General features: G+C 44.4%; 1 protein-coding gene across 2 annotated transcripts; it reads right to left on the bottom strand.

Annotated features, from left to right (window-relative positions):
* SNIP1 (Smad nuclear interacting protein 1) lies at window positions 1–10,529 on the bottom strand. 2 transcript variants are annotated; one of them, XM_038557857.1, is made up of 4 exons: window positions 10,168–10,529; window positions 8,822–8,924; window positions 2,381–2,979; window positions 1–1,488 (listed from the first exon to the last, which is right to left on the bottom strand). In XM_038557857.1, exons 1-4 carry the CDS (start codon window positions 10,392–10,394, stop codon window positions 1,224–1,226), a joined length of 1,194 nt encoding a protein of 397 aa, XP_038413785.1. In that variant the 5' UTR covers window positions 10,395–10,529; the 3' UTR covers window positions 1–1,223. The 2 variants fall into 2 exon arrangements, with proteins under 2 accessions (XP_038413785.1, XP_038413786.1); XM_038557858.1 differs by lacking the exon at window positions 10,168–10,529 and adding an exon at window positions 9,485–10,027.

Here is a 10,529-nt window from a genome sequence, read left to right as displayed (position 1 = left end):
TGGGGCTATATTTACAAATTTTATTATTTTTTATCCCAAAAATACATATAAATGAAAACCTGCTCTTCAAATGCAGGGAGGCCTTTGCCTATAATGTAGTATTACATTTACATCACAAAACATTCTCGTATGAAAATCAGTATATGCAGTTCTTTCACTCACACTTTTATGTATACACACACACACATACACACAGTATATGTAAGTAGTTACGACTTTGCTACTTACACATATTCCTCTGATGGGAAATTAGGAAATAGGGCAACTCCCTTGCTTTCCAGCCTTGGGAAGGTAAATACAACCTCTCTGAACATTTCTTAAAAAGATGAAATGTGTAAACTACACAACCTCCTTTACACATATACAATGCAGTTAGAATAAAACAAGGACCCTGCTACATAGATGCCACTGTTTTGAAAAGAGGAAAGAGATAATGTTTGAATAAAAATGCAAAGTTGAACAGATAAGATGATCAAAATTGTTATGCACATGCTCTATGGAAAAATCAGAATTGTCTCACAAGGAAACAGATCCATGACCCATTTCGGCCTCTTGTGACGTTAAATCAGCACCCACTGGCAGTAGCCAGGATCTTCCTTCCTGTACAGTCGTATGCTTAAGCAGTTTCCATAAAGCATTTGTTTAAGTCCAACAGTCAATAATGAGGTCATGTGGTAAATTCCCACCCCCCCAAAAATGAAGTGCAAAATCAACTTCTGTGACTCAAGAGCTCAACCAGGTCAAAGCTTTGGTATATACTGGAGGCTGTTTTGGTGACAACCAAAGCTTAGTATAGGATTCTCTGTTCAGGGGTTTGCCCCACAAACAAAAACAAACCCAGTCCACAGAGCTTAACAACTATATAAATAAAGTAACTGTACAAAGAGAACAAGCCACAATGCCCCTTGAACCAAGGGTTTGTAGTTTCCTAGGCGGCAGTTCTGAAAGCACCAACTAAAGCCACAATGCTTCTACTGAAACATGATGTGTTGGTGACACTGTTCTGAAAACAAATGCCCACAGGCAAGGGGCTGATGTGCCACAGAAAAAAGTTCAACCAAATAGAAGTCAGTTTTCTTATACTATAACATAAGATGGTCAGCAACAGAGGAAAGACTTAAGGCAATAAGAGGCAATACAGAGAGCACCATGGTGCTCTGAGTCAATCCCAAAACCTTTAAAGAAAGAAAGGGTCTCAAGAGTTTGGGCTGTTTCTTAGTTTGCTAGCTGTCAGATACTTCCTCCTCCTCCTCGTCATCCTCATCTTCTTTCCTGTCTACTTCAGAGGTGTCAGAGGACTCGTGAAGCAGGACATACTCTCTGCTGCTGAACCCAAATTTAAGTACATCTTTTTCCTTTAGTTCATAGTATCTCTGTGGCTCAATACGCTTGTTGTTCAAGAACGTTCCATTGCCTGAGCCAAGGTCAATGATGTAGGGCCTCACCCTTCGGCCAACTGTCCCATCAGCACGGGTATATTCCACAAGCCTAGCAGAGATAAAAGAGAGAAACTTGTGAGCAAAATCCCATTTCAGACCATCCAACATTTCGCTAACACAACCAAGATGATATAAATTATCTGGCTTGATACAGTTCAAGTCCAAACTCTAGGAAACCAAGGGGCAAGTACGGCCCTGGATTTGGAAATTGGGAGTAAGTAAGTAAATATACTTAGTAGAACTGCTTGCTAGGGGGTAGGGGAAAGTCATGGAAGACCAAAAGTTTAAAAATCAGAATCCAAGATCTCTTGCCACGATTAAGAAAATACATATTTGTGTTGTTTACAACCAAGATAATGCTTCTTTCACCAGTATTTCAACATATTTTAGCTCCTGTCCCAATGAGAATAAAGCAGTGGATTTTGACTTCAGAGTCAAGGGAGCTAATTTTGAACCAGATCATTTACTAGGCTCTGCTGAGCTTCAGTCTTCTTACTTGTCGAATGGGGATATTAACAAGTGACCTGTCCTCCTCATAGGAGTGTTGTGAGGATCAAACAGTAACAGATGTCCTACACAAACTGTCAAATACAGATTAACAAGCACACATGCCAGACACTCTCAGGTACACTTCCATTTAACCCTAAAAACAGCCCTATGAGATAGGGAGAAACTGAGGCCCAGAAAATGGCTTGCCCAGGCCAAACACCTGGAAGGTGGCAGTGGCAATGGCAGGATTCAAAATCTGGATTTCTGACACCAAATGCGACGCTTTCAGAGAAATGGAAGTGATTATTCAAAGGGCAGTTAGATCGGTACTCTTAAGACCAAGATTAGATCTGAATATGGGATTCTTCTGCAAATACATGTACACAAATGTCAGTAATCCTGAAACTCTCAGCTCTGCCCACGCTTCTGATTTTTCCCGCAAACAGACTCACCGATACTGAAAGACTGCGTGCTGCTTGGAGCAGGAGGGATGATCAATTGGGATGTCCGCTATGCGGCGGTGCCGGCCCAGGAGGTAGGCGCTCTGCCGGTGGATGTACATGACAGGAAGCACCTCGTCATTTTTAAAGGGGTAGAGGCGCCATCGTTTTTTGGGGATACGTGCCTCTGGGGGCTCACTATATTTAATGACGACACCCCGGAAGGTGTTAGTGTCCTCAAGAAGTGCCCCAGAAAGTTCAAAGCTTGGCTTTTCTTTAGCGGGTGCCTCTTTGTCCTTACTGTTGCCACCAGGCCGAGGAACCAACTCCTGAGACTCCTTACCACCAGCATTAACTTCATTCTTCTGGCGATTCTCTCGTCGTCGGGCATCGTAAAACTCCCGCTCTGCATCCTGAGCCTGTAGATTCTGAATGTCTCGGTCCCGTCCCTGAGCCTGCCCGCTCCCAGGCCTCTCGTTAGAGCTTCTCCTCTGGTGGGAATGGCCCCTGTGTCTGTCGCGGTCACTGTTCCTAGCCCGCCTGTGCTCCTGGCCCGATGGTTCCCGGTGCGGCCGTTCTTCACGTCCTCTCCGGGGATGATCCTCGCGTTCCTGAAATCCAAACAGATCCAGTATATATAAGGCAGTCCACACTCTGAACAACTGCGTTCAAAAACCCATTTGGGACTTGGACTTTGGCATTTAGAGCAAAATATCCGACAGAAATAAGGTTAGCAGTGATAGTTATATTCCCTTGCAAGGCTACATAGACTATTTCCATGCTGTCACCCGACTACAGCTCTAATGCTGCAAGCCCAGGTTCAGAGCCCTAGAAACAAGAGGAGCTGGGGCACACTTATAGGGAAGCATATACAGAAAATATAACAGAGTTAAGTAGTCATGTACAAGATAAACATGTAAAGAAAAAAAGCTAGTTTTCTCTTAAATCAAAATGAAAATGTAATGATATTAAAAGATCTCATTGCAACAATTAACAGAAATTGTTCAATAACTAGTATTACACTTAAGAAATATCCAAGACATGTAATAAGAAACCTATAAAAATTTGCCGATAGATCTGAAAAAAATAATAAACATACTATGGTTTCTTGAAAAAGACTCAGTATTGAAAATCAGCCTGGTAGAAAATGCAACATAATAACATCTATTAATAGTAAAAAAATAAATCAATAAGAAAGACAATTCAACAGGAAAAAAAATTGGCAAGGATAGTAACAATTTTCCTAAGAAATAAATATCTAAAGAACACACGAACATAATAAGCTTATCCTTACTGATAACCAAAGCATCAGAGTTCAAGAGGGAGCCCTACACACGATGAGCAAGGCTACCCCACCTGGAAAGGGTAAAGAGGAAATCCTGAGCATTGAGATCTCACTGCCTCCCCTGCTCCCAAGGCCTTATCCCTGCTACACACAGGTGTCAAGTGCAGGACTGCTTGCTCAGAGCAGAACTCAAGTTTTCTAGACTTCCTAGCCTCCAAAGACAAGCATCAGATGCTCATTCCTCCGACCTTAAGATACTCCCAAGTTTGCCACCACCACTGACCAGGACTAATCTCATGATTCCCTTTATCCCTGATTAAATGAGTCACTACAAGAAGCCACAGACTCTGGGTCATCACCCTCAACTCCCTTGTATTCTAATCCCCATAAGGCTCTGTACATCCACTATTCCAACAACCAACTGATTCTCAGTCTTCATTTTAAAGATGTAGCACCTGGCTGGTTCAGTAGGTTAAGCGTCCCACTCTATTTCTGTTCCGGTAATGATCTCAGGGTTGTGAGACTGAGCCCCCTCCGTGGGGAGGTCTGCAGGAGACTCTCTTTCTCTGCCCGCCTCCGCCCTGCTTCGCACACTTTTGTGTGCTCTCTCTCACAAAACAGTAAGTAAAAATAAATTTAAAAAATGTGTAGACCAGGCAAAATCAGTGAAAACTATGGAAAAGAATATGACAAACTGGGGTGCCTGGATGGCTCCGTGGCTGAGCATCTGTGTTCAGCTCAAGTCATGGTCCCGGGTCAAGTCCCAATTGGGCTCCCCACAGGGAGCCTGCTTCTCCCTCTGGCTATGTCTCTGCCTCGCTTGCTGTCTCTCATGAATAAATAAATTAAGTATTTTTTTAAAAGACAGATATATGGGATCCCTGGGTGGCACAGCGGTTTGGCGCCTGCCTTTGGCCCAGGGCACGATCCTGGAGACTTGGGATCAAATCCCACATCGGGCTCCCGGTGCATGGAGCCTGCTTCTCCCTCTGCCTATGTCTCTGCCCCGCCCCCTCTCTATCATAAAAAAAAAAAAAAAAAAAAAAAAAGACAGATATATAACCGGATAACACAAAATAACTAAGATTTCAATTATCAGTAAGATAACATATATAATATGGTCCTTTTTTTTAATTAAAAATTTTGCATGGAAAACAGAGATGCGTAACTAAAACATAAAGGAAAAAAAGCGAACATAAGCATAATAGAGCCTTGAAGTATACATATCAAACTACTGAAATGGTTGCTGATGGGGAGTCAGGTGATTTGGGGGGAGGGGGCTGTGATTTTGGGGTATAACAGAAGTAACCATGCACTACATACACCACACTCTCACTTTTCACTTTATGTACTTCTTTGTTATTACAATGAGCATGCAATCAATAAACTTATTTTTTAAATAATAATAATAGTAAACATTTTTTAAATGGTGGCACAGGTGTGGAGAGAGAATGTCTGCAAGCACAAGTCATGCTCCGGTCAGAGGATGTGTGCATTCCTCCTTAGGATTAGCCCATGTGAAAGTCACTTACTGTCAACTGTCTGTCAAGCCCTTTTGCTTGAAAGCCATTTCCAAGTTTTCAGCTGATTAACACACAGAAATTAGCTTTTAAAGAGATAATTTGAGGTCAGGAGGAAAGTAGCATAGATACGCAAATGAAGAGACATCAAGGCTGTAATAAATAAGACAAATTGTCTTCTAAAAGCCCTAGAATTTATTATAAAATTTTCATTTAGAAACCACAGATATAGAGCTGCCAGTTGTACACCAAAAACAAAACAAAAAACAAAACAAAAACCCAAAAACTAAAGCCACCACTAGTGGTGGACAGGCCCCATTTGGGTGGTGTGGTTCTGGGGGCTGCATTCTGAGATAGCTGAAGCAGCACCTGATCAACTCACACTGCACACCACCAAGGCTGTCTGGCTTTCTATCTTTGAGATATTATAAAGCTGGCCCACAGTCTCTCAAAGTAAAAGGAAAATCTGTTTTCTTAATGTCTCTTTGCACACTGTAACATAGAGTTTCTTTTAAAAGACTGAACCCTTGTCTCTCAAGATTGAGGGCAAAAAAAAAAAAAAAAAAAAAAAAAATGATTGAGGGCAAAGCAAGGGTTGTCTGCTCTCACTACTCTCATTCAACACAGTGCGGGAGTCCTAGCCAGTACAATAAGGCAAGACAAGGAAATAAAATGCAGACTGTAAAGGAAGAAGTAAAACTATCCCTATGTGAAGATATGATTGTCTATGTAAAATATCTCAAGAAATCTATAAAAAACTCGCCTGGAATAAATAAGCTGAGTTCAGTGAGGTCATAGGATATAAGAAAAACATAGAAATATCAATTATTATTTCTACAGATTAGCAATGAACATGTGGATTGAAATTTAAAGTATCACCTATAGGGCACCTGGGTGGCTCAGTGTCAGTTAAGCATCTGCCTTCAGCTCAGCTCATGATCCTGGGGTCCTGGTTTCGAGTCCCATGTCCCACATCAGGCTCCCTGCTCAGGAGGGAGTCTGTTTGTCCAGCTCCCTCTGCCCCCTCCCCTCTGCTCATACACACTCTCTAACAAAATCTTTAAAAAGTAAGATATCAGTTATAATCAGCTCCCCCCCCAAAAAAAAACTTTGTGTAAATATAACAAAATATATAGAGAACTTAAATCCTAAAAACTACAAACACTGAAGAAAGAAATCCAAAATCTAAATAAATGACTTGAACAGTGTTCATGGAGTGGAAGATTCGATATAATAAGCCAATTTTCCCCAAAACATAACTTCCTGCAATTTCTATCCAAATCCTAGCAAGATATTTTTTGCAGATTGAGACAAGATTGTTCTAAAATTTACACGGAAAGACAAAGGAACTAGTATAGCTAAACAATTTTTAAGAAGAAGAAAACAAGAATCCATCTACCCAATTTCAAGACTTACTATGCAGCAACAGTAATCAAGACTGTGCTACTGGCGGAATGACAGAGATCAATGGAACAAAATAGAGAGGAAGCAATAAACCCACACACATATTTCCGACTGATTTTTGGTGAAGAAGCAAAAGCAATTCAAGGAAGGAAAGACAGCTTTTTCAAAAAATGGTGCCACAGCAAGTGAACATTCATAGGCAAAAAAATGAACCTCAACCCAAGGCTCACACCTTATATAAAAACAAACTCAAAATAAGTCACGGACTTAAATGTAAAACTTTGAGGAAAAAAACCTATCTTTAGGAATCTAGGGCTACGCAAAAAGTTCTTAGACATGACACTGAAAGCACAATCCATAAAAGGGCTGATAAGCTGGATTTCATGACAATTTAACATTTTTACTCTATAAAAGTGCTGCTGCTGAGTGAAGGAAAAGACAAGCTACAGACCAGAGAGAAATATTTGCAAACCACATATCCAAAAAGGCCTAGTATCTAGAATATACATAAAACTCTATAAACACAACAGTTAAGAAAACAAAAAAAGCCAAGTACAAAATAGGCAAAAGACTATGAAGAAACATTTCACCTGAGAAGACAGAGAGGGCAGGCAAGTAAGATGAAAAGATGCTCAGGAGGATAACGCAAATTAAAATCACAATGAGAGACGTGCCTGGCTGCCTCAGCTGGTAGAGCATGGGACTCTAGATCTCAGGGTCCTGACTTCAAGCCCCATGTTGGACATGGAGCCTGCTTAAAATTAAAAATAAATACGTAAATAAAATCACAATGAGATATCACTACACATCTACTGGAATAGCTAAAACAAAAAATAATGTCAACACCAAATGCCGGTGAGGATGCAGAGAAAGTGGTTCACCCACAACACAGGTAGGGATGGAAAACGGTACAGCCACTGTCATGGACTGAATCACGCCCCTTCCCCCCATTCATATGTCGAGGTTCCAACTCCCATCCTCAGAATGTAACCATTTGGGGGGGGGGGTGCGTTTGGTTTTTAAAGTAGGTGCCATGCCCAATGTGGGGCTTGAACTCACAACCCTGATTAAGGATTAAGAGCCAACTGCTCTACCAACGGAGACAGCCAGGCATCCGTTTTTGGTTTCTTTTTTTTTTTTCTTTTTTTGAGATAAGGTCTTTAAAGACATGATTAAGTTGACAGCAAAGCCCTAATCCAATATGACTGGTGTCCTTATCTGAAGAGGAAGAGACACCAGGGATGCAAGCCCACAGAGGAGAGGCCATGTGAGGACCCAGCCAAGAAGGTAGCCATTCGAAAACCAAGGAAAGAGGCGTCAGGAGAAACAAAACCTCCTAACACCTTGACCTTGGACTTTAGCCTCCAGAATTGTGAGAAAATTAATTTTTGTTGTTTAAGGTATCCAGTCTGTGGTATTTGGTTATGGAAGCCCTAGAAAACCAACACAGCCCTCCTGGAACACAGTCTGGCATGCAATCACCATGCCATTTAACAATGGCACACCTGGGCACTTATCCCAGAAAACTGAAGACGTGTTCACACAAAAACCTGTATACAAATGTTACACAGCAACCTTATATACACAATAACCAAAAACTGGTAACAACTCACTTGTCCTTTAATGGGTAAAGGGTTAAAACCACACCACTGAGTATCACTCAGCAATAAAAAAGGAATCAAATACTGACAAAGACAAGCTGAATGAATCTCCAAAGAAATGTGCTGAGTGAAAAAAGCCAATCCCTAAAGGTTAGACGGATGATTCCATTTACATGATTCCATTTACATAATGTTCTTGAAGTGACAACCGTTATAGAGACAGAGAGCAGATTAGAAGTTGCCAGGACTTGAGGGGTTAAGGATGAGAGACAGGCGGGTGAGACTATCCAAGGACAACCCAATGGGTCCTTGTGGGGATGGAAATGTTCGCATCTTAACTGTCACGATGTCAATACCCTCCCGGTGATACTGCACTGGAATTCTGTAAGATGCTACCAGTGGGAAAAACACAGTGAAGAACGTACCTCTGTATTTTTTATTTTTTAAAACAGCTGAGTGTGTAAATCAACAATTCTCAAAATTTTTTTAAAAAGGTGTCACAAAACAAGTAGAAAAACAACAACAACCCAGTTTCTAGAAACACCCGCTACGGATAAAGGTAAACACCTAGGATCATGTATTTGTCAGGACGGTAAGAGATTCTAGATTTGGACCTGGTATCAAAACATCTCGGTCCGCTTACCTGCTTCACTTTGACTGTCGAGTGGTGAGGGCTTCGGCTTCTCTTACTCCGAGGAGACTTGCTTCTTCTCCCTGAGGACTTGTTTTTCCTCTTGGCTGGGGACCTTTTTGGAGCAGGGTACACACAGGATTTTATCTCAATTTCCCTTCCCCCATATACACTCACAGTCAAGTGTCAGGCTTACTTACTAACAATACAAACAGCACATCCAGTGAAGGGCTCTGCTTTTCACACCAAGGAAGGCGGGGAGCTCCGCTCTCCAGCCCGGGACACCCTCCTTGAGCTTCAGACCCCCCCCCCCCCCCACACACACACACACAGAGCTGCCTCTGGAGCATTCTGAGAGCCTGACTCTTGCTTCCCAACCCCTCAAAGCCCTTTCCTCCCTCAGCCTCTGCCATCTCAGTAACGGGTATCACCATCCACCCTGCTTCTCAAGCCCAAAAAACCCAGAGAACCCCCCGTGACTCCCCTTTCCTTTCCCCAGCAATAGCTCCCGACACTCTCCGGCAACAACCACGTCAATCCGACAGCGAGTCAGTCCTCCGGCTCTAGATCGCCTCTCTCCCCTCCGTTGATCCCTAAACGACCCCTCTCCACCCCCACCCCGCACTCCCACTTCTAGAACAATCACATTAACCGGGCTTCAGCTTCTTTGCGCACATGGGTTTCCCCAGCCTGGACAATCCTTATCGTTCGGGTCTCAACGCAAACCGCACGTTTTCAGAGGGGCCTTCCTTCTCTCGCTTCCTTCCAAGGCTCGCTCTCACACCTCCGGTTGGAGCCGCTTCTTAATACTTGTTACATACGGAAACTATTTTATCGGCCTTGTTACTCTGTCTCGAGGCGGGAGCACACCCATTCCATTTCGCCGGGGCAAAGGCCGCACGAGGCCCCAGGAGCGACGGCTGTCTTTCTTCCTTTAGCAACGCGCTCACAACTTAAGTCGAAGGAATACACGGAGCAGTCCAGCAAGAGATGGTTTTTCTTCCAACTGCCTACCAGGTGGATCGCCTGGGCTGCCAAGGCGGAGGGCTTCTGGGGCAGACGTCTGGAAGGCCTAGTAGGCCGGCAGCCCATGTGCGGGCAGATGCGGAGGAGCCTTTATTTCGGGTCCATATGCGCGGTGTCCGGGCAGATGCGGGGCGCAGGGATGAGGGGGGCGGGATCCTGCGCATCAGGCAGGGGCCGCCGTAAACGCTCTCCCGCACAGCGCCACCGGCTCACCCCCCCCCCACCCCCTTTGACATGAAACCCGAGCAGCCGCGCTCGGCTCCCAAAACGGGGCTCTGACGCCAGCCCCGCCCCTCCTCCAAGTCCCCATCCCGGGCGCCTCCCCCACTTACCGGCTGCCTCCTCGGGCTCGGCTCCCGCGGTGCCCAGGGCGGCCCGGGTCGCCGGCCGGCGGGGACGCGCTCCCGCCCGAGGACTCGGGGCGGCGGTGGGCGGGCGGCGCGGCTTCCGGGCTCAGGCGCTCCTGCTTCACCTTCACCACCATCGCCGCCGCCACCACGTCCCCGTCGCGGTGCCTCCGCCGGGTGCCCCGCTCCCGCTCGCTCTTTACCTCCTTCATGCTGAGATACGAGCAGAGAGCGAAGCGGGGGAGGGAAACAAAACAAAACAAACAAAAAAAAAAAAAGAGAGAGAGAGAGATCCGTTGCGCTCCTCTCGCTAAAGGAAACGACGGGCTTGACCCCCCGCACTTCCG

The sequence above is a fragment of the Canis lupus genome, chromosome 15 (genome assembly GCF_011100685.1).
Source record: "Canis lupus familiaris isolate Mischka breed German Shepherd chromosome 15, alternate assembly UU_Cfam_GSD_1.0, whole genome shotgun sequence".
NCBI lineage: Eukaryota > Metazoa > Chordata > Mammalia > Carnivora > Canidae > Canis > Canis lupus.
The sequence above is the reverse complement of the archived record's forward strand: the minus strand, read 5'-3'. Positions and strand labels throughout refer to the sequence as shown.